The sequence below is a fragment of the Pogoniulus pusillus genome, chromosome 17, assembly GCF_015220805.1.
Source record: "Pogoniulus pusillus isolate bPogPus1 chromosome 17, bPogPus1.pri, whole genome shotgun sequence".
NCBI lineage: Eukaryota > Metazoa > Chordata > Aves > Piciformes > Lybiidae > Pogoniulus > Pogoniulus pusillus.
In genome coordinates this window covers 9,439,595-9,465,831 of record NC_087280.1, presented here as the reverse complement: position 1 = coordinate 9,465,831, position 26,237 = coordinate 9,439,595, and the positions used below count along the sequence as shown (strand labels likewise).

Genomic DNA, 26,237 nt, shown 5'->3' with positions numbered 1-26,237 from the left:
CAAGGGACTTTAGCTCATGTTTTTATAAAGGTTCTTAGGATATGTTGAGGTACTGGAATGAGTCCAGAGAAGGGTGACAAAGCTGGTGAGAGGCCTGGAGCATAGCCCTATGAGGAGAGGCTGCGGAAACTGGGGTTGTTTAGCCTGGAAAAGAGGAGGCTCAGGGGTGACCTCACTGCTGTCTACAGCTACCTGAAAGGAGATTGTAGCCAGGTGGGGGTTGGTCTCTTCTCCCAGGCAACCAGAAACAGAACAAGAGGACACAGTCTCAAGTTGTGCTAGAGGAGGTAGAGGCTGGATATTAGGAGGAAGTTCTTCCCAGAGAGAGTGATTTGCCACTGGAATGGGCTGCCCAGGGAGGTGGTGGAGTCACTATCCCTGGAGATGTTCAAGAAAAGACTGGATGAGGCACTTAATACCATGATCTAGCTGACTGGATAGGGCTGGGTGATAGGTTGGACTGATCTTGGAGGTCTCTTCCAACCTGGTTGATTCTATGATACTTGATGCACAAGCAAGACCAAAAATATTACTGCCCAGATCACCAGTAAATATCTCCAGCTCAGCTCTTTCCACTTTTCTCCACTGGACACTATGCTTCAAGCTGCAGTAAAACTTAAGCAGCAACCACCATCACACCTGAGAAGGCACCTGCATTTGGCTCCATCAGCAACTCCTGGATCTGCCTTTCTGCTCACAGGACAGACACAGGCTGTGTGTGCAACTTCCACTTACGGCCTCTAGCACCTCAAGCTGAGGGGATGTCTGTAGAATATGACTGTTTCATACTCATACTGTAGTTGTATTTTGTCATTTATTAATTGTAAAATTGATTATCTTAACTATAACATTGCAGTTTACTACTTGATCACAAAGTCAATTGTAGATATTCTGCTTTATTTTGACTCTTGGGGTAAGAGAAATTCTTTCATATATGCCTGAGTTAATTTTAGTTGATCATATTGAAGTCAAGAAAAATCTCAATTTAAAATGGTGTCACTTTACAGATACTACTTTATTAAATCTCCTTTAGTATTTTCATCTTCCATACTGCAAAGGCAGTCACCAGTATTTGCAGCATTCTCATCCTATCACAAAAAGCAGCACTCACTGCTATGCTCCCCATTGCACGCTAAGAATTTTACATGGTGATTATACTGTGTCTAATCATGAAGTCTGAAATTATACAGCAGGGGATGTGTTCTTTGAAGAGAAAACCATCAATATTAGAATGGAAACTACCCTTTAAGACAGCATATTTCTTATTTAGGAAGCTTGAGTAAATTCAAGTATCTAAAGAGCTACACATTTGTGGGTTCCCTGAACAGCACCATGGCCTGCAGCATGGACAGTCACAATGAAGCAGTCTTACGCTCCCATACCAACTGGGCAGAGAACACTAAGCCTAGACAGAATTTCTTCCCTTTTCTGCTCTTCTGTAGCCCAGGAATTTCTTCTCCAAAAGCAAGCTGTAGTGTATATTCAGCTTTCTTCTGAAAGGGTTGCCACACACTGAGCAATGTGACATTCCCACAGTAACATGCTAAAACCCTCAAAATTCAAAATTGTTTCCAGTCTTTAGACCTGGGATGGGACTAAGTCCCATCTTTGCCCAGACAAAGGTATTCAGTTTTGCTTTGTTGAAGATGACCTTACCATCATATTAATCTTAGATAAAAAGCCATCAAAAAGTCAAGAGCTCATGCAGGAATCTATCACGTAGATCACTGGCAGAGTATTAAGCTGTTCTGTGAACACATTGTTAAGTAAACCAAGAAACAAACTATGCAGCCACTGGGCAAATCACACAATCCTCTAAGGGAGATAAAAGTTGTAGTAAAAGGCTATTTGCAGAGGGCAGGAAGAGTAAAAACTCTGGGATAGAACTGGGAATGGGAAACTGAGACTTGTTAGTAGGTCTGCACTTACGTTTGAAGGTAGAGAACCAGAGAAGCATTCTGCAGCCCCACTGGGTTGCAGCGGATTGTGTAGTTAATGACTTGGGCAGATGTGAAGGCAGGCTTTCCCCAGTGAAGGTAGATAGAAGATGAAGTGTTAGCTTTGGCATAGAGGTGGTGAGGAGGTGGTGGCGGTGGCACCATGCGATCGCGGACAGCTGTTTAAAACAAAAAAGAGGTGTGAATTATTTTGCTGACTCTATACAGATGCTACTAAGATTAAGAGACAGGTCTGAGCCCACATGTTCAGAACCAAATCTGCCCCTACCCAACACTACCAGGAATCTGGTTCAACTTATTAAAGATCCCTCCTAATCTGATTTGCACCACATATTATTTCTGTAGTCTTACTTGTCAAAAACAAAATCAAAACTATAAGCAGAGATGAGGAAGAGAGATAAAACTCTGCTAAGATACGCAGTACATCACTAGATAGATAATGCAGGCAATCCAATACAAGAGGAAAATGTGCTTGGTAGCTATCTTGTTTCCTCAGCTGCAGATCATGAACACAGCAGACTGCCTCACTGCAGATGTCTAGGACAGCATTTGGCCCAGATATGATTTTTCTGGTTCTTTGTTTTACACCAAATCGATTATTTATAGGTTAAAACCACAGCTGTTGAGATCTTGGAACAGCTCAGCTCTTAATAAATTCTTCATGCACCCACAACACTTACAGACACATCCTGGAGTGCTGACTGTTTGGTCAGCCTGATAACCTTCTTCCATACTGTTATATGCCAGCAGCCTTACATGATATTTTCTTCTAGGATCTGCACCAAGAGAAAGGAAAAATGAGACTCAAGTTTAAAAAACAGGATTTTCAGACTTCTACAGCTAGTGAGATAACTTGATTCTCCTGCAAATCTGGTTCCAAATCTGTTCCCCCAAGTCAGCAGACTGGTATCTCAGGTCTTGCTTCTGATACCCTCAAACAGAAATTAGTGAGAATAGGACAGTTATCACATTTCTGTCTGTAACAAAATGACACCTTCACAGCTACTGAGTTAGATTCAATAGTATGATTCAGCATAACGAAAGTGCTTTTAGTCTATAATAAAAATCTGTTAAATATCATGAGGTCCAGAAAAAAAAACATTTATTTCTGGACTAGCAGGCTGTAATGAGGCAGGGCAATCAAAGCAAAGGCAGGAAGACAGAATGCAGCACACAAAGCACAGGATGCTTTCTTGAAAGCTGGTTCTGGCATTCTTCTCTAAGATACTCCAGTCACAGTTTCTAGCTTGAAGGGTCTCCCCACTCCACTTTCTCTGACCATGTTTCTGGGTACCCATGTTGCAGTTTGCTGCTTCTCCCATTCTCTGATGACACGCTGGCCTTGATCCAAGTGAAAAACTACTACAGTGAACTGAGTTAGAAAGGGGCCTTGGGCTTTCTGTAGGTAGATGTGGTGTGGGGCACCCACAGGAGGCTAGGAGAGCCAGCTACCAGGATGGCTGAACTGCTTCCCTGCAGCCTACTCCCTTGTGATGGCATTTTCAACAGATCCCCTCCACACAACAATGATTTGCAGGGTGGTAGCATTTGCTGCATTTGGGTTCAGCTAAACCTCACCTCAGTACTGATGTAGGTATTAGGACATGCTCCTATTGTCATGAACTTATTTCTTTCTATTAAGGTTTGCAGAAGTTCAGATATTATATAATGGTGCTGGTCTTATTTGTTTCTTTAATTCCCTGCCCTAAAATACCATAATATTATCCCACTCCACAGAAGTTCTCCTCTTACTCATTTTAGCTGAGATTTGACATGGCTTTTCTCATAATATAAACAGGGACACAGATCCCTGACATTTGCTCCCCACAAGCAAGACTTTTGTTTACATCAGATCGTTAGCTCCCTCTGCAGTCTCTGCACCAGCAAAACAACCTTAACAATTCCATGTTTCGGTAAAAATGACAGAGTAATGTATTTGGTAAAATCCTTTCATATCTATTTTGAAAGAGAGAATCATTTTGTGCTGTGGTTACCAACCACAGTTTTAAATGAGACATTGCTAAGTAAAGTTTACACCTCTATGTATGTTCATCTTTAAAAGACTATTTTACCAAGATCTAAATATAGGTGTAAAAGAGGCTCTTAAATGTGGATCAAAGTATTTCTTTGATGTGTTTAACACTAATGGTAGAGTAGTGAAGAGAACCTCACTCCCATTTTTCAAATAGACTTTCACACCACAAATAGACAATATAAATGTCAGAATGTCAAAAACTGGGGTTTTAAGAACTAAATTCTCATTTGCTCTGAAGTTTTTTCTCACTTTACAGCATCACTTTAACAAGTGGTATCAGTTGTTTCTTGACAACAAATTACAGTCACAGGAAAGGAGGAGACGGATACCAGCAGACAGAGTAATGTTAAGCATCTGATAAACGAAACTTTGATGGAAAACTCAGAACAGTAGTAAGATATATTATATGTACAGCACTGCAATCTCTTTAAACTTTGCAACAAACAAAAGGCATGTGAAAAACACTGAGCTCAACCAGTAAGATAACTGCACTTCAAAAGTGATTTAAATACACCAAAGTCATGCTTTGGTGACTTACTGAGGTGAATCACAGCACACATTCAGCAAAGCAGAATTACAGAGCTTTCCAGGCTTCTTCACACATGTATGTGTTTACATAGACAGTAATTTATATGAGTTGAATGCTTAAGTGAAATATTCAAAAGCAAAGCAAAACTTTAAAAAAGAGAGACCACTGAGACATGTTAAGGATGTCATTAGGCTTATGCTTTGGAGGCTGCTACTGATTCGCATTCATTCTTCATAAAAAAACGTGAATTTAGGTACTGTTTAGCAGATCCTTCAACAGGTTCCACATAACCAGGCAGCATCCAGCCAGCCAAGTGTCACAGTCCATCTTTTTCCTTACAAGTTCCTGCAGAAGAGACCCCTGCTGCATTTCCGCAGGACGCGGGATGACAGACATGACAATTCATCATCCTGCCGAGCACCTTCAAAAACTCTGTGCCCTTTGAAAGTCGTCACCCAGAACTGATCACCTTCACTGTGAAATGAAGAATAGCTAAGGTCTTGTGCCCTGCTGAGCTGAATGAGGAGCCGGTGAAATCTGTTTATCCTCACTGCTTTTTCCTTTTTTTTTTTTAAACCCAATTCCTCATTAACACTTGACTGGAGAGGAAAGAACAAATAATGTGGAAGAAAGGCAAAAGTGTAACTCCCACCAAAAAAAATCCACATGTCCTTGAGAAAAGCACATTTTTTTAATATCACAAGTGTCTGTAACACTACATTTAGAAAAAGCACAACGTTTTCATTAATCTTACTCTTGTATAATGCAAAGAATGATCTTTATACAGAACAATCTGTTTAAGAAGAGTTTCTCAACTAGTCCACCACCTAAAAAAAACTCAAGGTTAGTTCCAGTTCAGTAACAAAACTAGTTCATTCCTAAAACACCAGAATTTTGAAGCTATCACACACTACTATGGCTGAAAAAAACATCTGCTGGTATCTTTAACTGAAATAGCAACTAAGGAGGTTGCATTATGTGCTGGCATAGAAGACCTTTAAAATAATCTAAAAGGGAGAATACACAACATTTTTTAAAGACATTATAATGAGCAGCAAAATAAATGGTCACTGGTGATCTGCCTAATATTAGTGAAGACCAATTCAAAGTACCTGCTGAGATGCTCTTCCATGCTGATCACAACTTCACCATATGCAAAATAGGATAACCAACAGCCAAAGACCTGTCTCCAGTCCAAACAGATACTTGCACACTATTTGTTTTATAAAGTGGTAGACGTTTTCTTTTAATCTGAGGTAGCCTCTGTTTTGAATATTTTTAAGAACTATTTGTGTTGTTTACAGCCTTATGATCTGTTCTACTCCTTAGTGGCAACCTCAGTGCAAACTCGGCATAAACACTTTGATCTGGCAGTTCATCAGTCAGATCAAACATTCAAAGCCAGACATATCCTTAGAGAGAAAACAAACTTCAGGAGCTTTCTTATCTTTCCTAGCATGGGCAACCTGTACAGTTTACACATAAATCATTCACAAAAGATTAGGGATAGCATGGCCACCTGGGGCCCTGGCAGACTTAAATTTAGTGCACACCATCCGTGTACCTACACAGCAACAGGAAGCTTGAGTGGCTCAGTAACAGGCAAGTATTGAGGCCACCCTCAGAACAGAACCAGAAATAACACATCTTTCCAAGAAGATCACTGCTATTCAGAAACAAATTAGGTGCAGTAATTTACTCAACTCCTTCAATACCAATGCAAGTAAAAAAACAAAATCACATCAAGATTACAATTTTGCATTTGAAAAAGTTCTTTGAAACTAACACCCATTCACTGCCATTAATTTTTTTTGCAATTGCCAGCATTTGTGTAGTGGTTGAAGGCTCTCTCACAGATCTATGCTGAACAGGAGCAGTTTTGCAGCCTGTTTACCAACTGGTTGAATTTTTCAATTTGTTTTTATTGACTATGTATTAGTTTGGTTTTATTACTGCTGCTGACATTAGGTTATTGTAAAATTAAGTGTCACAGCACCTACAGCTTGTTAATAGGTGTTTTTATTGCTATTACATCAGTTGGTGGAAAGGATGCAAAAACTACACAGTTAGTAATCAAGAGGCCAGTGTGCCCCTGGAGTACACAGAGACTGTCTTAAAAGATGCTACAGGCTGGATATGACAAGCTGGCACAGCTGTATGCAGCACGATGGGTCTACTTCACAAATCCTTTTTATATAACCAAACCCTGTCAGCATTAAAAACACAAGGCAGAACTTTTGCCTCTGGTAATAATATGTCTATAAAATAAAGAACAGGGAAAAGTTAACTATGCCTTATATTGATTAATTACAAATTATCAAAATAGACACTGTCCCAAAAATCACTAGTTTGCAATTTACGTAGGATCAGCCTCATTTTCCTGTGGCAGTTTGTGTAGGTAGGTCATTGCTCCCTGATGATACTCCTCTGGAATCTCATATCCTGTCATTCACTCTCCCATACACAACTGCAGCCACCCCTGCAGTCAGCCCTGATAGGTCTTTTCAGCAGCGAGGCACACGGGGGAGCCTTCTCTTTGGTTTGCAAGTCTATGAATAAGTTTTGCACTTTATTGCAAAGAGATGGGAAAGAAAAATATTATTAGCATGGAATAAAAACCAAGACCAAAAAACAAACCACTAAGATGAGCTATCACTTAAGACATTGTCATTTGATTGTTACTTGAAAAAAAATGAAATATTACAGTAGCTGAAGAGTCAGGTAAAAGTCTGGATGACAATGATTTGCATATTTTACTGTCTTACTACATCCCTGAGATATAACCTTAGAGATGATATTCAGCTTCTCAGAAAGCAGATAGGCAGTTCACAGCAGTTAGTGATGCTATTGCTGTAAAAACAGTACACTGAGATATTCCAGCCCTGGTTTTGTGATAACTCGTTTAATTTCCCAGCATGGAGGAAGAACAACAGCTGCTTATCTGCCTGGACACACGAAAATGCACAAAACTTCAAAAACATTGTGAAGGATTGAGACTTGAGATTTATTAGCAGTACTGTCACTCCACAGTTCACTGGGACATGGATGTTTTATTACACTTGCTCAAAGATATTAATTATTCCTTCCTACAGCCATCAGACCTGCTTTTGTTCAAAATTTCCACTTCTCTTTCAATAAGGTGAGAAGTTGCTAATACAAAGCAGCTGTCAGTCAGAAATACTGACATTCAGATGTTTCCATTTTCTTCCCCAAAACTGAAGATTTTAGTATGTTCAGATAATATATATTTGTTTGTTAAACAGAGATTAAACACACTGAACCCAGTTTTCAAAGACAGAAAACACGCATGCAACAGTAGGCAAAACCAGCTACAGAGTTGGTATCTTTTTGTGCCAGAACTGGTTTTAATGGATGTTGCTGTATTTCCATGGAATTCCACTGAGTTAGTCTCTCAAACTGAGCTCTTCCGTTCTTCTGAGACACTTAAGACAAATACACAAAAACACATAAAACACTCTGGCATTGTTCCACAACAGAATAAATGGTGCTTCTGTTGACCCCTAACTGGCCTCTGAAATGTATCCACTGAAAGCCCAGTTTTTGCTAGGATGACTGCCGCAGCAGCTATCACTACTGGGAGGAAAAAAATGTTCCTCTGTTTTGAAAATATTTCCCTAAAAGGTGACCTGGGGAGAGGAAGGATCATCTCTCCTACCAACGCGGGTCTGGTCCATCTGGTAGAGTTATACCTCATTACTGCCAGATGGTGTCCTCATGCACTTCCCAAGAACACAGCTGGAAAAGCTGGAGGCATCAAAGGCTTAATGCCTGTATTAGCAGTCGAACAACTAAACCCCAAAACGTGCTTCTAATCACTTTGCAGCTGGTGAAGTACTTTTAAATGCAACTACCTCGTTCTTGGATTGTATAGACTGAACTTTTAGGAAAAGTTACCAAGAACAATATAGCCACTTCCATATTCACAATGGAACCAAAATTCCATTCTCAATACTTCTATTACATAACTAAAACTTTCTAAGCTTAAAGCAGCACCACACTAACAACACAGCCAATGAAAAGTCGTAATCCATACATAATCCCCTCCTCCCTTCTTGAAGGAACACGCAGAAATGCAAATGCCCTGGTTACATTTTATCTTCAAATCAATTTTCTGCAAAAGACTCAACTGCATTTATCCCAGTCAGATTATGATGATTTGTCTTCATACAATTTTTATATTACAGGTAAATGTAGAGCATTAAATTCAAGTGTAAAACCCGTGACAGCAGTTTCCAAGACCACAGTGCACAGAAGACACACTGTGGATAACTCTTCATTCAGATGAAGATCAAATATGAAGTGAAGAGTCCTAAATCAAATGTTAACTGGATATTAGGAAGAAGTTCTTCACAGAGAGAGTGATTTTCCATTGGAATGGGCTGGCCAGGGAGGTGGTGGAGGCACTGTCCCTGGGGGTCTTCAAGAAAAGACTGGATGAGGCACTTAGTGCCATGGTCTAGTTGACTGGCTAGGGCTGGGTGATAGGTTGGACTGGATGATCTTGGAGGTCTCTTCCAACCTGGTTGATTCTATGACTCTATGTTTGCAGATATCAACATAACCAAAATTTTGGCTTTCTGGCAAGTTCTTTAAGGAAAGCATCTGATTGCAGATTACTTAGCAACAACAGTTACAAGAGAATGTAATATTGCAACCCCTAAAAGCCCTGTCCTTGTTTCTTTCTGCTGCTGCTGCATGTTTGTGAAGCTCTGGATGCCTTGAGAGGAGGCAGAGCAGAGACAACACATCAGGGACAGATAAAATTAAAAAAGAGTACGAGATCAGATCAAGAAAGAAACTTTTCCCCTTGCCCCCACCCCTCCAGAACAGTAAGTTCACCCCCAGCAGTCTTTCATTCAGTCCAACAATCTTGATTTTCAGAGGTTTTAAGTCTTCTCTGGAGAAAGGAGAAAAAAGGAAAAGTCCAAAGAAAATGGACATTTTACTATCATTTACTGCTGACTCATTAAGTCTGGATACCAAACACACTTTCATACCTTTTTTGAACACCCCCATTCTTAGCACTTTAAAAGGAATTAACTGCTAAAAATAAAAAGCATTGGGGACTTGTTTACATTTCTAAAATAATAAGGATTGTGCAGAGTTTCTAGAGAAACAAAAGCCCAACGACCAAAAAAGTTCAGTGTCTTGAGGTGAGTTCAGCAACTAGAAACAACCTCTCAAGCTACATCCAACACAGAGATTTTTAACAGCTGGGGAAGCTGATAAGAAAAATAGTTCAGCTTTATTCTAGCTTATATAGTAAATTTAAAGAATACTTCTTTCCTTTCACTTCAAGTCATCAAAACCACACTACACTCCAAAAGTCGAAAAAATGCTTGTTCTAAAAGACAAAACTTCTGTGGACAAGTGTCCATTTAAATTTTAATCTTTTGTGCTGCTGGATTTTTTTGTGTAACCTACAGGTCCATTGTTAGGTAGCGGTCTGTCTGGATAGCTCATTGGTCTGCTTTGCCAGGGTGACTGCACTGCCCTCAAGCCCATCCCTTCAACACAATAAACTCCAGATAATTACTCAAAGAAGAGGCCAGCAGCATGGGCTGCTCTGACATCGGGTCACGGCCTTTGACATCGAATCTGGGGCTAGCCAAAGTCTGCTCCAAGCAACAGAGTTCCAGGGAAATTATTATGGGGGAAGGGTGGGAAAGGAAGAGCACTGAGAAATACTATCCTTAAAAATGTACTTTTGAAGCTAAGTAATGTAAATACATCAGAAACTTATTAGGAAAATAAGCAAATACATTTCAAATGTTCTAGAGGAAAGGGACAGCCAGAAGCGCATCAAGCCAAACAGTCACACAAAGCAGGGAAGTAGAAGGATGACACTGATTCAGGGCTGTACTCCTCAAAAGCAAGTATTCTCGTCCAGATTTTCAGTACTAGATTTTATTTCTCTTTTTTAAGAATGCCCTTTTAGCTTGCTCAAGTACGTAACTTTAAGCAAATAAATGCAGTTTAGTGATCCCATTCTATTACGGTTTTTAAAACCTTGGGGAGGCTTTGAGTACATAATTTTTAAACATTATTACTAGCTTCAGATAATAATTCACTACCTCTGCTTTCAAAGGAGTTAGAATTTCAAGTGATCATACATTTTTAAAAACAGCTTTGGAATATCAGATTAAAATAGTCTGAGAAGTTGCAACTCCCCAACATTTTATAACTCAGGGCTTCTTTTTCAATTTAGAGGTAACTTTAAACAGTCAGATGGAACAAAGACTGTCTGTGATACTCATGTTTTCCTTTGCAAACCAAATAACTGAAGTAGAAACTAAGCAATTTGTTCTTTGTACGACACTGTAAAAGTTTATTTTGATAGAAACTATAACATATGACACATGAGAATTGATCTAGCTAAATGGTCTGGCTTTCCACGGCTTTGGATGGCTCTCGCTTATTTGTCTAAATCTGAAAAGGGTCTGTATCCCTTTTGTAGCTTTGAGCTTTCCCCTTAGAGGGCCCCAGGACAAACAACATCTCACACTCCTTTGCAGTAAAAACATCACCTCTCCTACTGCCCACCATCAGCAATAGCAGCTTCATGCAAAAAAAAAAAAAAAAAAAAAAAGAGGGGGGAGGGGGAGGGCCAGCGAGGTAGGATGAATTCTCAAAACGCAGCATTTTGGTCTTTTGGAGACTACAGGAACAAAGAACCTGTCTAAATGTCTCCAAGTCTTTTTAAAAGAAGTGAAGCAGATCTCAAGTATTTTACGTTTGCTCAATTTCATGTGTGTAGAACATCACCAGGATGCCTGCAAATTTCTCAGTCAGTCCCCACGTTTCTCTTGTGCTTTAGAGGACTGTTAAACTGCACAAGCAAAAAGCAGGCACCCTTATGTTAACTAGCCTGGCTCACCGTTTTCAGAGTGAGCCCTCCAAAACTAACTTGAAAGCAATACCAGAGGCGCGGACAAACACCTAATTTTGATCTTTTGTACTCGTCTTTTCTTCTGAGAGACCTTTTCTTTTGTTGCTGCCCAGTGGAAAGCACATAGCTCATTGGTCCTGCTTTGAAAGATGAGAGCACTGCCCCTCAGTCCACCCCTCGGAGCACAATCACTTTAATGGAATTATGTAGAGAGGCCATCTCTGGAAGAAGAAAGGGAAGGGGGGGTGAAGGGGGGGAGGAGAGAAAGATTGTCCAAGGAGCCAGCAGAGCCTTAATTACCCCCAGTTACCAGCACAGATATGTCCAACGAGAATTCATGCAGTGGTCCAAACAGGACATACCACCCCACACAACAGGTTTCCTTACATACGGCAACTGACCCACGCACGGGTGACAGAAAAACCATTAGTGAATCAAACGTTACAGCAGAGGGCCACAAAAAAGAAAGCAAAAACCAGAACAAAACAAAACAACAACCCCACCCCCAAAATGTTGCTCCAAGAATGTCTCAAGAAACAGAAACGTGCTATAAAAGGCCCCCTTCAAGAAACTGAAAAGATTCTCTCCCCAATGAAGACCAACATCTCAGAATTGCAGGCAGGAAATAAACTACAGTTTTGCTGACCTTCATGCTGAGAGGATGCTCCCAGAAAAGGCATCTCAACACAATGAAGAAAGCATTCTGCCAAGTTTGGTTTAACATCTGTTTAGGCACCCTACACACACACACACACGCTGACATCTTGCATCACCTTAAGGACAACGCATTTTTACCCAATGGCAAAAGCAATCTGTTTCTAGCACCTAAACTTTCCCCTGAAGCTACAAAATAAATTTTCTCTCAGAACCAACATTTTTTGCTGGTCTGTCATGGAGCCCCTATGCCATTTTGACCCTTTTGTGCAACAAAAGGAAAGCACTATCTATCATTATTTGCACCACAGTGACTTCCCACAAGGTGCACAATTTCATTGCAAAAACATCTGTGGTCTCTTGACTCTTCTCAGATCTCACGCTTTAGAAGTTGTGCTGTTACAAGCAGGACTGCAAGATGTAGAAGTTTCAGGTAGGGCAATGAACAATCAGCCTGTCTCTTTTTGAGAGGGCGACAAGGAACTGCACATTCAAAACACATTCAAATTGCTACAAGTAGAACAAGTCAGTTACAATAGGAAAACAAAACAGACCCAAGTAGAAACCACCAGTGTATTTTTCTTAAGGCAAATATTGGCTGCACGGCCTGTATCCAGCTGCATCTATAATTAGGGGCCAAACTTCAGAGGAAATTCTGTTATTGCAAGTGTCAAGGGCCACGTGTGCTCCTGCTCACGGAGCACTCTCTTTTATTTGTCAGACACCAGGTTGTGGTGGTGCATCGACTAGGCAGACAGACACTTCATCTGCACTCTGTATCTTTTGGCTTGCTGGCATGCACGGTTGTGTGAACACTGAACTATTATTATACACACTTTGTGGATGGAAATAAAGCAACAGCTTAAGGAAGTTCAAACCTTGACACTCATTTGTCGACTGCAGGGTGGAGGGGTAGGTAAACTTGGAAGGCTGACAAGTTTTATAGTGCATTTGCTAAACCAACACATTTGTCGCAGACTGCCAGTTAGCCTGATACACATTTCCTGCTTCTAATATGACAACTCTCATACTTCATTTGCTGAATTAAATCCAGATGCATTAAAAAAGCTTAAAATAAAAGGCTGGCACCAAGCTTCCTTTGCACAATACTTTTTAACGCAAACTATTAATTGAAAACTCAGCGTATAATGCTAAACATTTTGCAATTACACAGGTCAATAAGCCAGGAAGTAGGGAAGACAGACAGTAGTGCTTGTGTTCAACTGAAATGCCTTAAGCTCATCAGGTGATTTCAGCTGGAGTGTGGTGGCATGAGGACACAGGTCTTTGTTTCCTCAGCTATTATGCACTGCGGTATCTCTCTCCATACAGGAACACATCTGTTACTTTTCCCTCAGTATCTTCTCAGATGCCTCCTTCGCTCCAGCCTTTCTGTCTGGTTGCACCTCTGACATTTAGCAAAGATACTAATTTTAATTACATTTAGATTACGCTGAACTATCTCCCCCGTGGTTTGGTGCAGCAGTGTTATTTCCAGCCTTTACAATTTCATACAGCACATCCCAGACTGCTAAAACATGCTCCGAAGAAAATTTCCATTTGTAATAATAATGATGGTATCCAGGATCCCGCAAGGTCCTTGGCTGTGATATGCACCACTCTTTTTTATTCAGTGGCACATTGGCATGGGCCAGTCACAAGTGGTTTGGTGGTAGCAATTTGAACAGAGAAGTTTATTGAAAGAACAGAGTAAAGAGCAGTTTGGCACCAGCTGATTAAGTCTGAAATCCTAACATCCCTATAGTCCTTCTTGAATGCTTTCAGCGATCTTAAATTTAGCACAAATGCCCATCTAGAAGATCAAGAGAATTTGCTTTCCTGTAACTATTATGCTAAATTTTCACCTCCACAATGATTCCACCCAAAGCCGTATTTCAAAGGCATCTTGCATTCGTCTCTTTCCAGGCCAGGACTCTGCTCTTCTAAAACAGTCCAGCAGAAGGATTCCTCAGCCCATCTTACTGGCAGCTGCTGTGCAAGTTAATGTTGTTATTGCTTGTAGTTAAATGGATGTTAATAGTTTATTTGAAGACTATTTAATTAAGTTCTGGAACAGTATTCTTCAAAGCACCATGGATGGATCTTGCAACTGGTGTAAAAGGGGTCAACACGTGCAGTCTGAATTGGGACCCAGTATGTTCAGAAGCTCATACCTCTTGCTCAAAGTAACTATGTTCTGAGTACTAATAACCACCTAGAAAACTGTTGTTTAACACCCAAAGAAGCATCTCGACAAGAAGAAGAATTTGAAAGGTTTCAGATTTCCCAAGACTTCCGGAAATCTTTTGTTTTTTCTGGCTGACAAGGCAGCACTTACTATTTTTTTTACACTTTGTGTTATCCTGTAAAGAGAAAAGTGGATTTTTTTCCCCCACTTGGAAATGGATTACAAGGTGTTCAATATAAATATTAATTACTACAGATAAGTGGTACTGTACTTTAAAGCATGCAGGGAATAGCAATAACAACATGGAAAGGTAACTACAACTTTGCAGAACCTGGAACAGAATTTCCCTTTTTCCAAGAGTGTTTTTTATGTGTGTATTTTCTGTAATTATATACATGGGAATTCGGTCTTGCTTAAATTTTTCCTTCAGCTTTTAATTGTTTTTTAATTAGTAATCAAAATCCCTTCTGATGGGAAGCAGTGTTGTAGTATTAAAATATTTGGCCACACACCAGTTGTAATTTAACTCTTTCGCTGTACCTGCTCTGTTTTGTGAACAATTTTGTGAAGAACAAACAGTGAATGCATGTAAAATACTGTATTAACAAACTGGGAGGTATAAACATCAGGAGACTGCACATAATCACGGTTATTTTTGTTATCTTTCCTAGTGCATTCAAGAGTTAAACCCTAGCTATGTTACTGTCTTGATTGTAAAGGGGAAAACAAAATTATCATGGTGTGATTCTGCTACATAAGAAGTTTATACAATGCCTAGAAGATGGAAAGCACTCTGATTACTTAAGTAAAATAAACATACAGATACTTAAGTCTTAGCTAGTTATCTTCCTTTGTACACTTAAAAGGGTTTCCCATCATTAATTCAGTTCTACAAGTGCATCAGGAACAGTGTGGCCAGTAGGACAAGGGAGGTTATTCTTCCCCTGTACTCAGCACTGGTCAGGCCACACCTTGAGTACTGTGTCCAGTTCTGGGCCACTCAATTCAAGAAGGATGTTGAGGTGCTGGAACATGTCCAGAGAAGGGCAATGAAGCTGGTGAGGGGCCTGGAGCACAAATCCTATGAGGAGAGGCTGAGGGAGCTGGGCCTGTTTAGCCTGGAGAAGAGGAGGCTCAGGGGTGATCTTATTGCTGTCTACAACTACCTGAAGGGGCATTGTAGCCAGGTGGGGGGTGGCCTCTTCTCCCAGGTAACCAGCAACAGAACAAGGGGACACAGTCTCAAGTTGTGCCAGGGTAGGTATAGGCTGGATGTTAGGAAGAAGTTCTTCACAGAGAGAGTGATTGGCATTGGAATGGGCTGCCCAGGGAGGTGGTGGAGGCACCGTCCCTGGGGGTCTTCAAGAAAAGACTGGATGAGGCACTCAGTGCCATGGTCTAGTTGATTGGATAGGTCTCTTCCAACCTGGTTGATTCTATGATTCTAAGTGCTAAGTTAAGCCCTCAGTTTGATGAGTATTTTAAACTAGCACTGGGCAGCACTGCTGCTGAAAGAAGCCAGCCTTCCCCTCACCCTGCAGCCACTCCCTCCTGCTACAACTCCGCTATACCGAGCTACTTCTCCTTCAGGCCAACTTCCCACCCCGCCCGTCAGCAACCACACAAGCGCTCACGCAAGCACTCACAAAAGCAGCTCAACTTAGCAGAGTCAGGTACAAAAGGGATGCAGGGTGATTTCGAGTTGTACTTTGATGACCTGGGAACTGAGCGACACCCCAGGGCAAAAGGGCGGGCCCCTGGCAGAAGCACCTCCTGGTTCCCAGCTGTGGCCAGCTGGTGAGGAGCCAGCACAGCCGCCGTGAGGCTGTGTCGCCTCAGGCAGCCTGGTGAATTCGTGAAGCCGCAGCACTACTCCAACGCCAGAGTAGCCGAGCGAGGGGTTTGTTAACAAAGGCTCCCTGAAGGGGGAGCTGCTATCTAATCTAAGAGACTGCACCTCTTCTCCGCCGAGCAGCAGACACGGCTGCAAACACCAGTAAACGCCTAAGCGGGTTTTGTCACGCCTCTCTCCAGGCACTGTACTTCAGCTGCCTTGCTCAGGGGCACAAGGGAAAATACAGGCCCACGGGGGGAGACTCCTCCTGGCTTTAACAAAGGGAAGATGACCCTTCCGAGGCAGATCTTCCAACAGGGAGACTCAAGCAGGAGGCCCAGCCAGAGTACCCTAGATTTGTGCCCGCACACACGCTAAGGAGTTCACTTCTCTGTCCTCCAGCGTGACTGTGTTTTGGCACTGTTCTTCAGGTATTTTATAGGATTGATTTGAAATCATGACCTAGCTGTCATTTCTGAAGAAGAGGGATGACTATCACTGCATGTACGACAGAGCTGTTCCAATTACAGCCCATGCATACTTGTTTACTCTGCTCGGTTAACATGCAAAGACTTAAGACATTCAAGCCACCCTCGAGCAAAGTTTTGCACCATAAATAAGTGGCAGGGAGTGACACAGCTATGGGCTTTCCGAGGCAAGTGGTTGTTACCAAGGCAACAAAGACTGATGAGAAACTAAGGAGGAATTCGATAAAGGCAGGTGAGAAGCAGTGAGAAGGTGACCAAAAGACATTAAGTAGAGAAGAAAGGCTAGGTTACTGCCAACATTAAAAATTATCATGAAAACAAAAATTAATTTAGTAAGAAGTATGCTTTTCATGAAGAAGTGCTCCACTAAACTAGGACAAAGAGGATCTGGAAGCCAGAAAATACCCTATTCTTCTACCAAGAGTTTCTATATACACATGAAAATACAAACACATAGGCACAGAGCTAGGCAACAGGCTGCGAGCACATCCCTCCCTGTGTCTTAAAATATACAAAGGACAAAGTAGGCAGTTGATGAGTAGCTGGACAGTAGATAGACTACAGCAAGAGGTAGTAGCACAACACCTACCCATCTGCTTTTCCTCCCCTATATACACCATCCTACCATCTGCTTTTCCTTCCCTATATACACCATCCTACCATCTGCTTTTCCTCCCCTATATACACCATCCTACTCTTCTGCATCCAAACATCTCCAGCTCCACTGCCTCAAAGAAAGCCTTGGGATCTGGTATCTCATAGGACTAGGGGGAATGGAACAAAGCTAGAAATGGGTAGATGCAGACTGGATGTTAGGAAAAAGTTCTCCTCCCTGGCATGGGTTGCCCACGGAGGTGGTCAAAGCCCTATCCCTGGAAGTGTTTAAGGCTAGGCTATGCAACTACAGAATTGATTCAATTGGGAAAGACCTCTAAGATCATTGAATTCACCCACTGACCTAGCACCACAATGGCCATTAAACCATGTCCCAGAATGGCATGTCTGCCTGTTTTTCGAACACCTCCAGGAATGGTGACTCCACACCACCCTGGGCAGCCTGTTTCAATGCCCGAGCACAGTCTTTCAGAAAAGAAAATTTCCCTAATATCCAAACTAAACCTCCTCTGATGCAACTTAAGGCCATTTCATTTCATTCCAACAAAAACTTGGGTTTTTTCCCCACTTCTCACATATCCTCCCTTCATTTGCCACAAAACAGTGGCTCCAGGCATCCTAGGAAAAAAAGGAACATTGCCTTTTCCACAATTATATCCTTTCCCAAAACAAAAATATGCTTCTGTTTGTAACAATGCCTTAATGCAAATATATAACCAAGGTGTTACTCAAGTCAGGAAAGCTTCCAGAAAACAGCTTAGCCTGAGAAATGCACTTACTTATCACTAATGGAGAATTTGCAGAGAGCCCCTCCTATTACCTTTCACATACAACTATCACGACATGGTAGAATGACTTTTGTAAGTTAACTACCCCCCAAAAAAAAAAATCAGGAGAAATTAAGTTAAATTTTGATCACAACATCTGGATTGTTGTTAAACAAAGGAACAAAATTATTTAAAGGCAAAAAAAAAAAAGGGGAGGGGGAGAAATCTAACTAGCCCTGTACAGCAAATGTTTTCTTCTGTCCACTCTGAAGTCTCTTTCATGTGCTAATGGTGGCATTTTTTTAAACTCTTCCCCTTTGACTTACTCAGACCTTTAAGGACCTCACACATCTAATGGTTCCTCACATTCACCAAGAACAATCAAGAAAGGTCTGGGGGTTGACGTGCATTATGATTAATGGACAATGTTGATTTAATTTCCTATAACAGGAGTTTTCTCTAAGCTTTCTCCAAGGAGCAGTTTCTTTGCAATCCAAGACTTAAGTATTTTACTAATGAAGTCCAATAAATAGCAAATTAAATAATGCTGTCTCCCAGAGACAAATCTTCTCATTTCAGGAAAAAAAAAACCAAACCAAAACACAAACAAACTAAAAACCTACCAACTAACAAGAGAGCAAACAAAACCAACAAGAGAACTCACACACACACTCCCCAAAAGCAGAAAACTATTTCAATCAAAAAAGATTGTATAGCAGGAAGGCACAGAGTAGTTGTTGGGGGTTGTTTGCTTTGGGGTTTTTTTTTGTTGTTTTAAGCAGCTCGAATAATTACCATCTTCTTCCTGCCACTGTTAGATTCTTGCCCTTTTTACTCTTCAAACAGACATACACATTCAATTTAATTGCCACAACCCAAAAAACCAATCTTTATTTTATTGCTCATTTTTACATTAGAGCTATTACCACGCATGCTTAATTGTTAAGCATTCATTATACTTAGAAACATTTCCAAAGCACTTGGAGGGTTTTTTTATGGAAAATAATTTACAACTTTCTTGATGTAAGGAGTGATCGATATGTCCTTTTTATGAAGCAAATTTTAACCTTCAGCTGCAGCAAATGAACAATGGAACACTATTTGCATACATCCTAACTGTTACTCAATCAACATGACACAATTTCCCAGCTGAATTCCCACACAGGTTTAGCTTTAAATGGTGGAATTTCTACCCTGAGAACACAAGAGTGGCAGAGAGCACTTCCTGTAAGATTCTAATCGCTTTCCCACCACTGAATATTTCACCTTTAAATTGGACACATTTTGCTTTACTATGCTCTACACATTTTGCAAAATGTGCAAAAAAAATCTCCTTGATTCCAGTTTTTTGGGTTGTGACACAACTTGCCTGATGTCCAGAGAGAAATTACTGCATCTGGTTTAAGTTATGGGGACAGCTGCTAAAGAGACAGAAAGTCTCTCAAGAAAAGGGCAACAGCCCTCCATACTGCTGGACTGGGTCCATGAAACATCATCTCCTTTGTTGCCTTAGTAAAGCCTGTATCTTTACATTTTCACCTTTGTGATTGCTACAAGGCATTTCCCATGAAACAACAACAGTTCTCTCACCCCAGCAGGTCCCACCATCTCCTTAGAGAGTCAAGCTAATGGTCTGAACACTGTTTTGGTTTATGAAGTACAGCACATTCAATCGTTCTTCTGCTCTTGGAAATCTCCTCCCTCACTATGTCCTTCCCCCTTCAACAGACACTAGCTTGGGAAGTTAGAATGAATTACTACAGAAGTCAAAGTATGTTTAAATGAAGATATCAGGACTGTTTTCCTCAGAAGAACACATTCAAGAAGGCTACATAAAAATGTACTAGGGGATACCTCTGACACACAATCTGTTTCTGAGAGATCTTAACTGTCTAAGACAAATAATGCATCTTTCTGACCCTAGATTAAGTTCTTGATATTTTCCATGAGCTTTAGAGCCATTTCATGACTCTGCAGTTAATTCAGAGAAAGACCACAGATTGCTCTTAGTAGGTGTCTGTCATATGTAACAGTTAAATCAACACCCTGCTAATGCAGATGCCACAGATTTCAGTGTTCCAGAGCCTAATGAAGTTGGTCACTGGCTAAAACAGTAACCTGTTGAGAGGCTCGATGATCACTTCATCAATATTTAACATTAATTAAGTCTTTCCATTACAAACAAACTGTATGAAAATAACATTTACCTTGAACAAGCAAAACCATGGGCAAAGTAACTGTGATGTAATTTCCAAAAGAAAAGCAGAGATCGCCCAAAACTTCTTTAATATTCTTTAACAGAGGTTAATTTAAGCACTGTCAGAAACAGTGCACAATAAGATAAACAGTTGAAGTGGACACATGTAATCGTGGTGGGAATCTGTAATACTGCACATTGCAAGGGAAATAATGACAGATCTACACAGGAAGGAAGGCATTAGGTTTTTACAGATGTGGCACTTGGACTGCATAGTAAGTATGCAGTATTAGCAGCTGATAGTTAACTGACCTCTCCTCAGCAAATCTGCTCAGAACAAGCTGATATTTATCTAGGATTCCCACTCAGTCGTGTGTAAGAGTGCTTACATAAAGCTGAGCCAAAGATACTGTTGCTGTAATGGGATGCCATGCCAATAAGCTCCAACAAAGGGCCACAGTTAAACATGAGCTTCAGCTTTGCTCAGTAAAAATTCCATTTACAACCTGAGTGAACCAATTTTTCACCTGAACAGAGGACTCTAATACTAATTTTTCTCCCAGGACAGAGGCATGAACCAAGTCACTGAGTCTGTGAATCAGTTTGTTTGGTCATCTCATATCAGTATATTTGTGCTGTGCAACCTCCTGATGATCCTTCCTTGCTTGTCCTAGTACATACCCAGCTACACATGGGCCAACAGGTCCTTGTGCACACTGCACAAGGCAGAGATTTGATTCCTTCCTTGTCTCTGACACCCAAGCAAGAACAGTAAATCTGAATCTAAAAGAAGCTCTCTGTTACAAATGGAGAAATTACTAGCACAAACATACATATGAAATAAAACATCTGAAACTGAACATGATGTGAGTTTGTATATTCCAATATAAAAAAAAAGTGAGTTCGATCTCCTGTAAAATGCAATATGGTTCCTTGTATAAAAGAGGCCAATGCTTATCAAAGCAGCATTTGCTTTGATATTTTGCAAGTAAAAGTAGTTACAGGATTATCAAGCTGCTTCCCTCTCTCAATCTCTCAGGGTTTCTCTCCCCCTTTTTAAACTCTGAAAAACAAAAATAATGGGAAAAAAAAGCAGATATGCCATGTCTGCATCTGGGAGACAGGCTGTTTCAAAGTGGTGACAGCTCTGCCTTTCATGGCTGCGAAGGAAGGAATGTGTCTCTTGTTTACTGATGTGCGGTAGAAACGTGCTGTCATACTGGGACCAGGCAAGAGCTCGGGTTTGTTAAGCACAGAGATAAACTGCCATGTCTGTGAAAGAGAAAGAGGTCACAGCCAGCTGAGAAAGAGGCGGCTTTTAAACATGCCCAGTCTGCATTTAGGGCTTTTGAGTTTATTACTATGCAATATGACCAATTCCTCCTCCCCTCTCTGAGCAAATCCCTTATGTTTTAGCTGATAAGTAGTGGTAGCAAGCTTGTTACACACAATCAGAACAATTGGCAGATAAGAGGTTTAGTTTAAGGATGTAATCAGCATGAGTAAACACTAGACCAACCCCGCTGTAAACAGTGGAAATAAATGGTAATATTTGTCCTGGTCACCCATTGAGCTATTAGACACTTTTCAATATGTAACAATGTAAATATAATGGCTACAGTATTCACTGCATACCGTCCTACGGTGCTATCACCTGCCTTTCCAAGCAAGAAAACTGAGCTTTCAGTTGATGATTCTTGAGAAATAAAGTAATTCCGATATTTTCTTTTATATAGACAGAGCTGCAGTTTGTCATTACATGTGAATGTATGAATTGATATAAAATACTTCAAGCAGAAATAAAGTGTACCTGTAACACTAGATTATATTTCATAGTCAATTGTTCTCAATGAAGAAAAAACTGAGTGTTGAGGGAGAAGGTCTAGGTTTCTTTCACATCATTTCACAAAACCCTAGGAATGCCTCACTCCTTGAATTTAGATGGGAATCCCCAGTTACATTTCCAAAGCAACCTACAACCAAAAGCAATACAAATTCCCACATATGAAAATTCTGGAATATCCAAAGACTACATTTTGACACCAATAAAGACTGGCATAAAGCTGAAATTATCACCCTAGCTATCAGAAATAACTACCTTAACACACGCTCTTACTGGATTCCTTCCCAATATTATAGCATTCATAGTTGTAATGTGAAAGATGTCAAAGCTGGCAAACATGTCATTAACTTTGAAATAATCACATTTTTCTAGCACATCACTTACAATACGCAATTACAAAATGGTTTGGGTTGGAAGAGACCTTCAAGATCAGCCAGTTCCAATCCCACTACTGTGGGCAAGGACACCGGGCCCCAGCCAGCCTGGCTTGTGGAAGGAACTGCTTGTTGGACTAAAGCACAGATGCATGGAGGAAAATATTAGCAACAGATCCAGAAATACACTAGGTGCTAGAGCAAAATAACACTTGGATCACAACCCATAGGGGAATTTGTTGCCAGCTTCAACATGGTGCAAACAAAACCACTATGTCCTATGTGACCATCGTATCACTGAACTTCATAAGCACTCTTACAGAATTATGACAAAAGCCATTTGGGTGGCATACATCAGGCAGTTAACTGGAGTAATTGCTTGCATTGACTTTTCTTATACACCTTTATTCAATTTGTATAGACTGTGGAAATCACCTGGTCATCTTTTTCCTGTCCTGAAGCTTAGCTATAATCATGGTTGTAATGAGATATAAAAAATCTAGGGGAAATTAAACAAATGAAGGCCAAGTCTTTGGGGGAGTACTACATGTAGGTGGTTGGCTAGATATTCAGCACAAGCGCCCCTTCTGAGGAGAGTGCCATGCAGGGTCACAAAATGTGTCTTTGTGTCATTTACAGTTTGACAAATTCTTCACTTGGAAACTTTGTCCAAGTTGAGAAGGGCAGGGAACTGTACTTTCCCTTATTTCTCCTCTCTGCAAGCAGAAAGAGGCAGGACAGGGAAAAGCTTTCAGGCAGAGAAGTCTTCTGACTGAGACTAAACTTTTTTGAGCAAATGGCACAAATGAGTCTGATAGAATCGAGCAACTTTTCCCAAAAGTACTAAACTGGGGCAGGGAAAAGTGCCACTAGGCAATGCAAAACTGGAGTATCAGAAAATGCAGCAAGGGGTTGTGATGCCACTTCAGTTAAACCATTTACATGACTCCCATCAGCACAGAGTAAGCTGTGCTGCCATTCAGTAAGACCTGGACAGGCTGGAGAATTGGGAAGGGACAACTTTAATGAAATACAACAAGGGCAAATGTACAGTCTTGAATCTGGGAAAGAACAACCCCATGAACCAGTATAGGCTGGGGACTGACCTGTTGGAGAGCAGCACAGAGGAGAGGGACCGTGGGGTCCTGGTGGATAGAAGGATGGTCATAAGCCGGCAGTGTGCCACCTAGTGGCCAAGAAGGCCAGTGGTATCCTGGGATGTATTAGAAGGGGAATAGCCAGCAGGTCAAGAGGGGTTCTCCTCCCCCTCTGCTCTGGTGAGGCCACATCTCAAATACTGTGTCCAGTTCTAGGCTCCTCAGTTCAAGAAGGACAGGCAACTGCTTGAAAAATTCCAGTACAGAGCCACAAAAATCATTAAGGGAATGGAACATCTTCCTTATGAGGAGAGACTGAAGGAGCTGTGGCTCTTTAGCCTAGAGAGGAGGACACTGAGAGGTGACCTCATTAATGTTTATAAATATGTGAAGGATGAGCATCAGGAGAACGGAACCAGGCTCTTCTCAGAGATGCCCAATTATAGGACAAGGGGCAATGGATGCAAGCTGAAGCACAGAAGGTTCCATGTGAGCATAAGGAAAAACTTTTTCACCGTGAGTGTGACAAAGCACTGGAACAGGCTGCTCAGAGAGGTTGTGGAGTCTCTTTCTCTGAGGACATTCAAAACCTGCCTGGATGTGTTCCTGTGTGGCCTACTCTAGGTGATCCTGCCCTGTCAGGCAGTTTGAACGAGGTGATCTGCCAAGGTCCCTTCCAACCCCTAACGTTCTGTGATTCTGTTCTGCCTGCGAAGCTTGCCCAGAGACACTCTGCCATCTTTGCAAGCCTCAGAGCAAACACCTGTCTTGGGGGTTTAGTTTTTAAAAAAGCAGATACACTCTACTTCACAGCCACCAAATCACTTAGCAGTTTTTGCTCTGTCCCCTGCAGCCTACAAGTGCCCTGAGCCCTGGGGAGCCCACAGTGCTCCTCGGCATTGCATCTTCCAGCACAGGACGTTGCACTCCACAGGCTGTCCTGGGGAGGGGCCTTCACCAGGGAAAGGCCAAGGTATGTGGGCTCCTGAAGCTCACCAAAGCTAACAGACCAGTTTTTCCATCCCCTAAGGTTAAATAACCTGAAAATGGTTATTTACTGCAATATCACCTTGTGTGCAGCAGGAAGAAAGGAGCACCTAAGGTGAGCACATCTCCCACACAACCTGCTTGCCTCAGGGGTTCATGTACATTCAGAGACCCTAGGTTGGCCTTGTCCTTGAAGTGCAACTTTCTGAAATCCTCAGTGTAACCAAGGTGGTACAGAGCAACTGCAGAAAAGTTCACAGAGTGAATACTTGCTTTCCTCCCTCCAAGCATAAAAGGCATTAATGGGACAAGTACATGTTGCATTTCTCTGTCATCAGCTTAAAATAGGTTCTTCTGAGTTACTGCCCTTCTTTTACAGGCTCTGCCTACCAGTCGTATAGCTGCAAACAGTGAGTTGTGACAGGCAAACAGTCCACCTAGCAGAGTAGCAAGGACTACCAACATTGAGGCAGAGATACATACACCCATGATTAAGATATTCTTTGAAGAAAATAACTTGAAGCCATTTAGGCAGGGTGGGTGAGCTTCTCTGGACACTCCTCTTTCAGCTTTCAAGTTTTGCCAATCCCTCTCCTCTTGCACAATGAAAAGGTTCCCAAACAGCCTTCTACCAACAAAACTCACTGAAACTTCTGAACATGTATTCTGAAACATCATAGAAACTGAACCTGTATGAGCAGACTCATCAGGTCTCACAGTGAAAGACTTTCTGTTAGAGAAAACTTTTTAAAACAGGAGGAAGCAATGGAGGAATTAAAAATAGAGGCAAAAATGCATGGTATGCACCCAAGGGGCTGCTCCTATGGCAAATTCAAGTAATAATGAAATGGCCTGCTATTGAAAAATAAATGTCAAGACCTTTAACACAAACACATGTGTTTGTGAAACTGTGGATATTTATTTTGACAATGGCAGCCCTGAGTGATAACATCATTTGATTTCATTTACATGGTGACTGTAGTGCTAAACACTCCAGTTTTAAAATATACAGAAGTAACTGGGTAGACCTCCACTGGAGTAGAAGTCACTTCTCAAAAATCATGGTAGGAATCAACAAGAGATTAAAAAAATACACCATTAATACAGCTAGATTTCATATTCAGTCATTGTAGCCTGCTTTACACTAGCATTACTGATTCTGCTTTGCCAGTCACACTTGTCTCTCCATCAAGAGTCCTGAACACATTTGCAACTCATTCACAGCAGTTATGTCAATGCTATCAACACTGTTCATAGTATCAATGCTAATATCTCTTTGCTTAGAGAACTCTGATTTTGTGATGCACTTCAATTGCCATGAAGTGAACCATCTTCTTTAAATACACAGGTTATGCACACCTGGCAGTTGTACCAACAGCTGCAGAAAGTTCCACAGAAAGCATATTGACATGCTTCAAATGTCACTAGAAATCTATCTGCAGTTTATTAACTATGCAGGAGAACCGGGAATGATAGAGCAGCCTTAGGTCATGACAAATTAAGACATGAAGAGGGAGCAGTTGGAAGCCACATAACTTCAGTGGCAACAGATAATGCATGAAACCACTCCATCTTTGCCATTGGGAAGTACCTAGTAATATTGACATATTCTTCCAAATTAAGAAGAGTTTTTTTTTGTTGATCATGTTATCCATCATGTATAACACCAAAAAATACACCTTTCACCCTCAGGTTTTACATTTGCAGTATTGTACTAATTCCTGCATCCCATAACATCCATTCATTTTAAAGAGGCTGTCA

General features: G+C 41.1%; 1 protein-coding gene across 1 annotated transcript in view; it reads right to left on the bottom strand.

Moving 5' to 3' along the window:
* PRTG (protogenin) overlaps window positions 1-26,237 on the bottom strand; it is an 80,009-nt gene that overhangs the window by 10,846 nt on the left and 42,926 nt on the right. The window contains exons 12-13 of the mRNA XM_064157102.1: window positions 2,639-2,734; window positions 1,930-2,116 (exon numbers count right to left, since the gene is read on the bottom strand). Coding sequence (XP_064013172.1) covers window positions 1,930-2,116; window positions 2,639-2,734 — 283 coding nt within the window. The remainder of the gene's footprint in view (window positions 1-1,929; window positions 2,117-2,638; window positions 2,735-26,237) is intronic.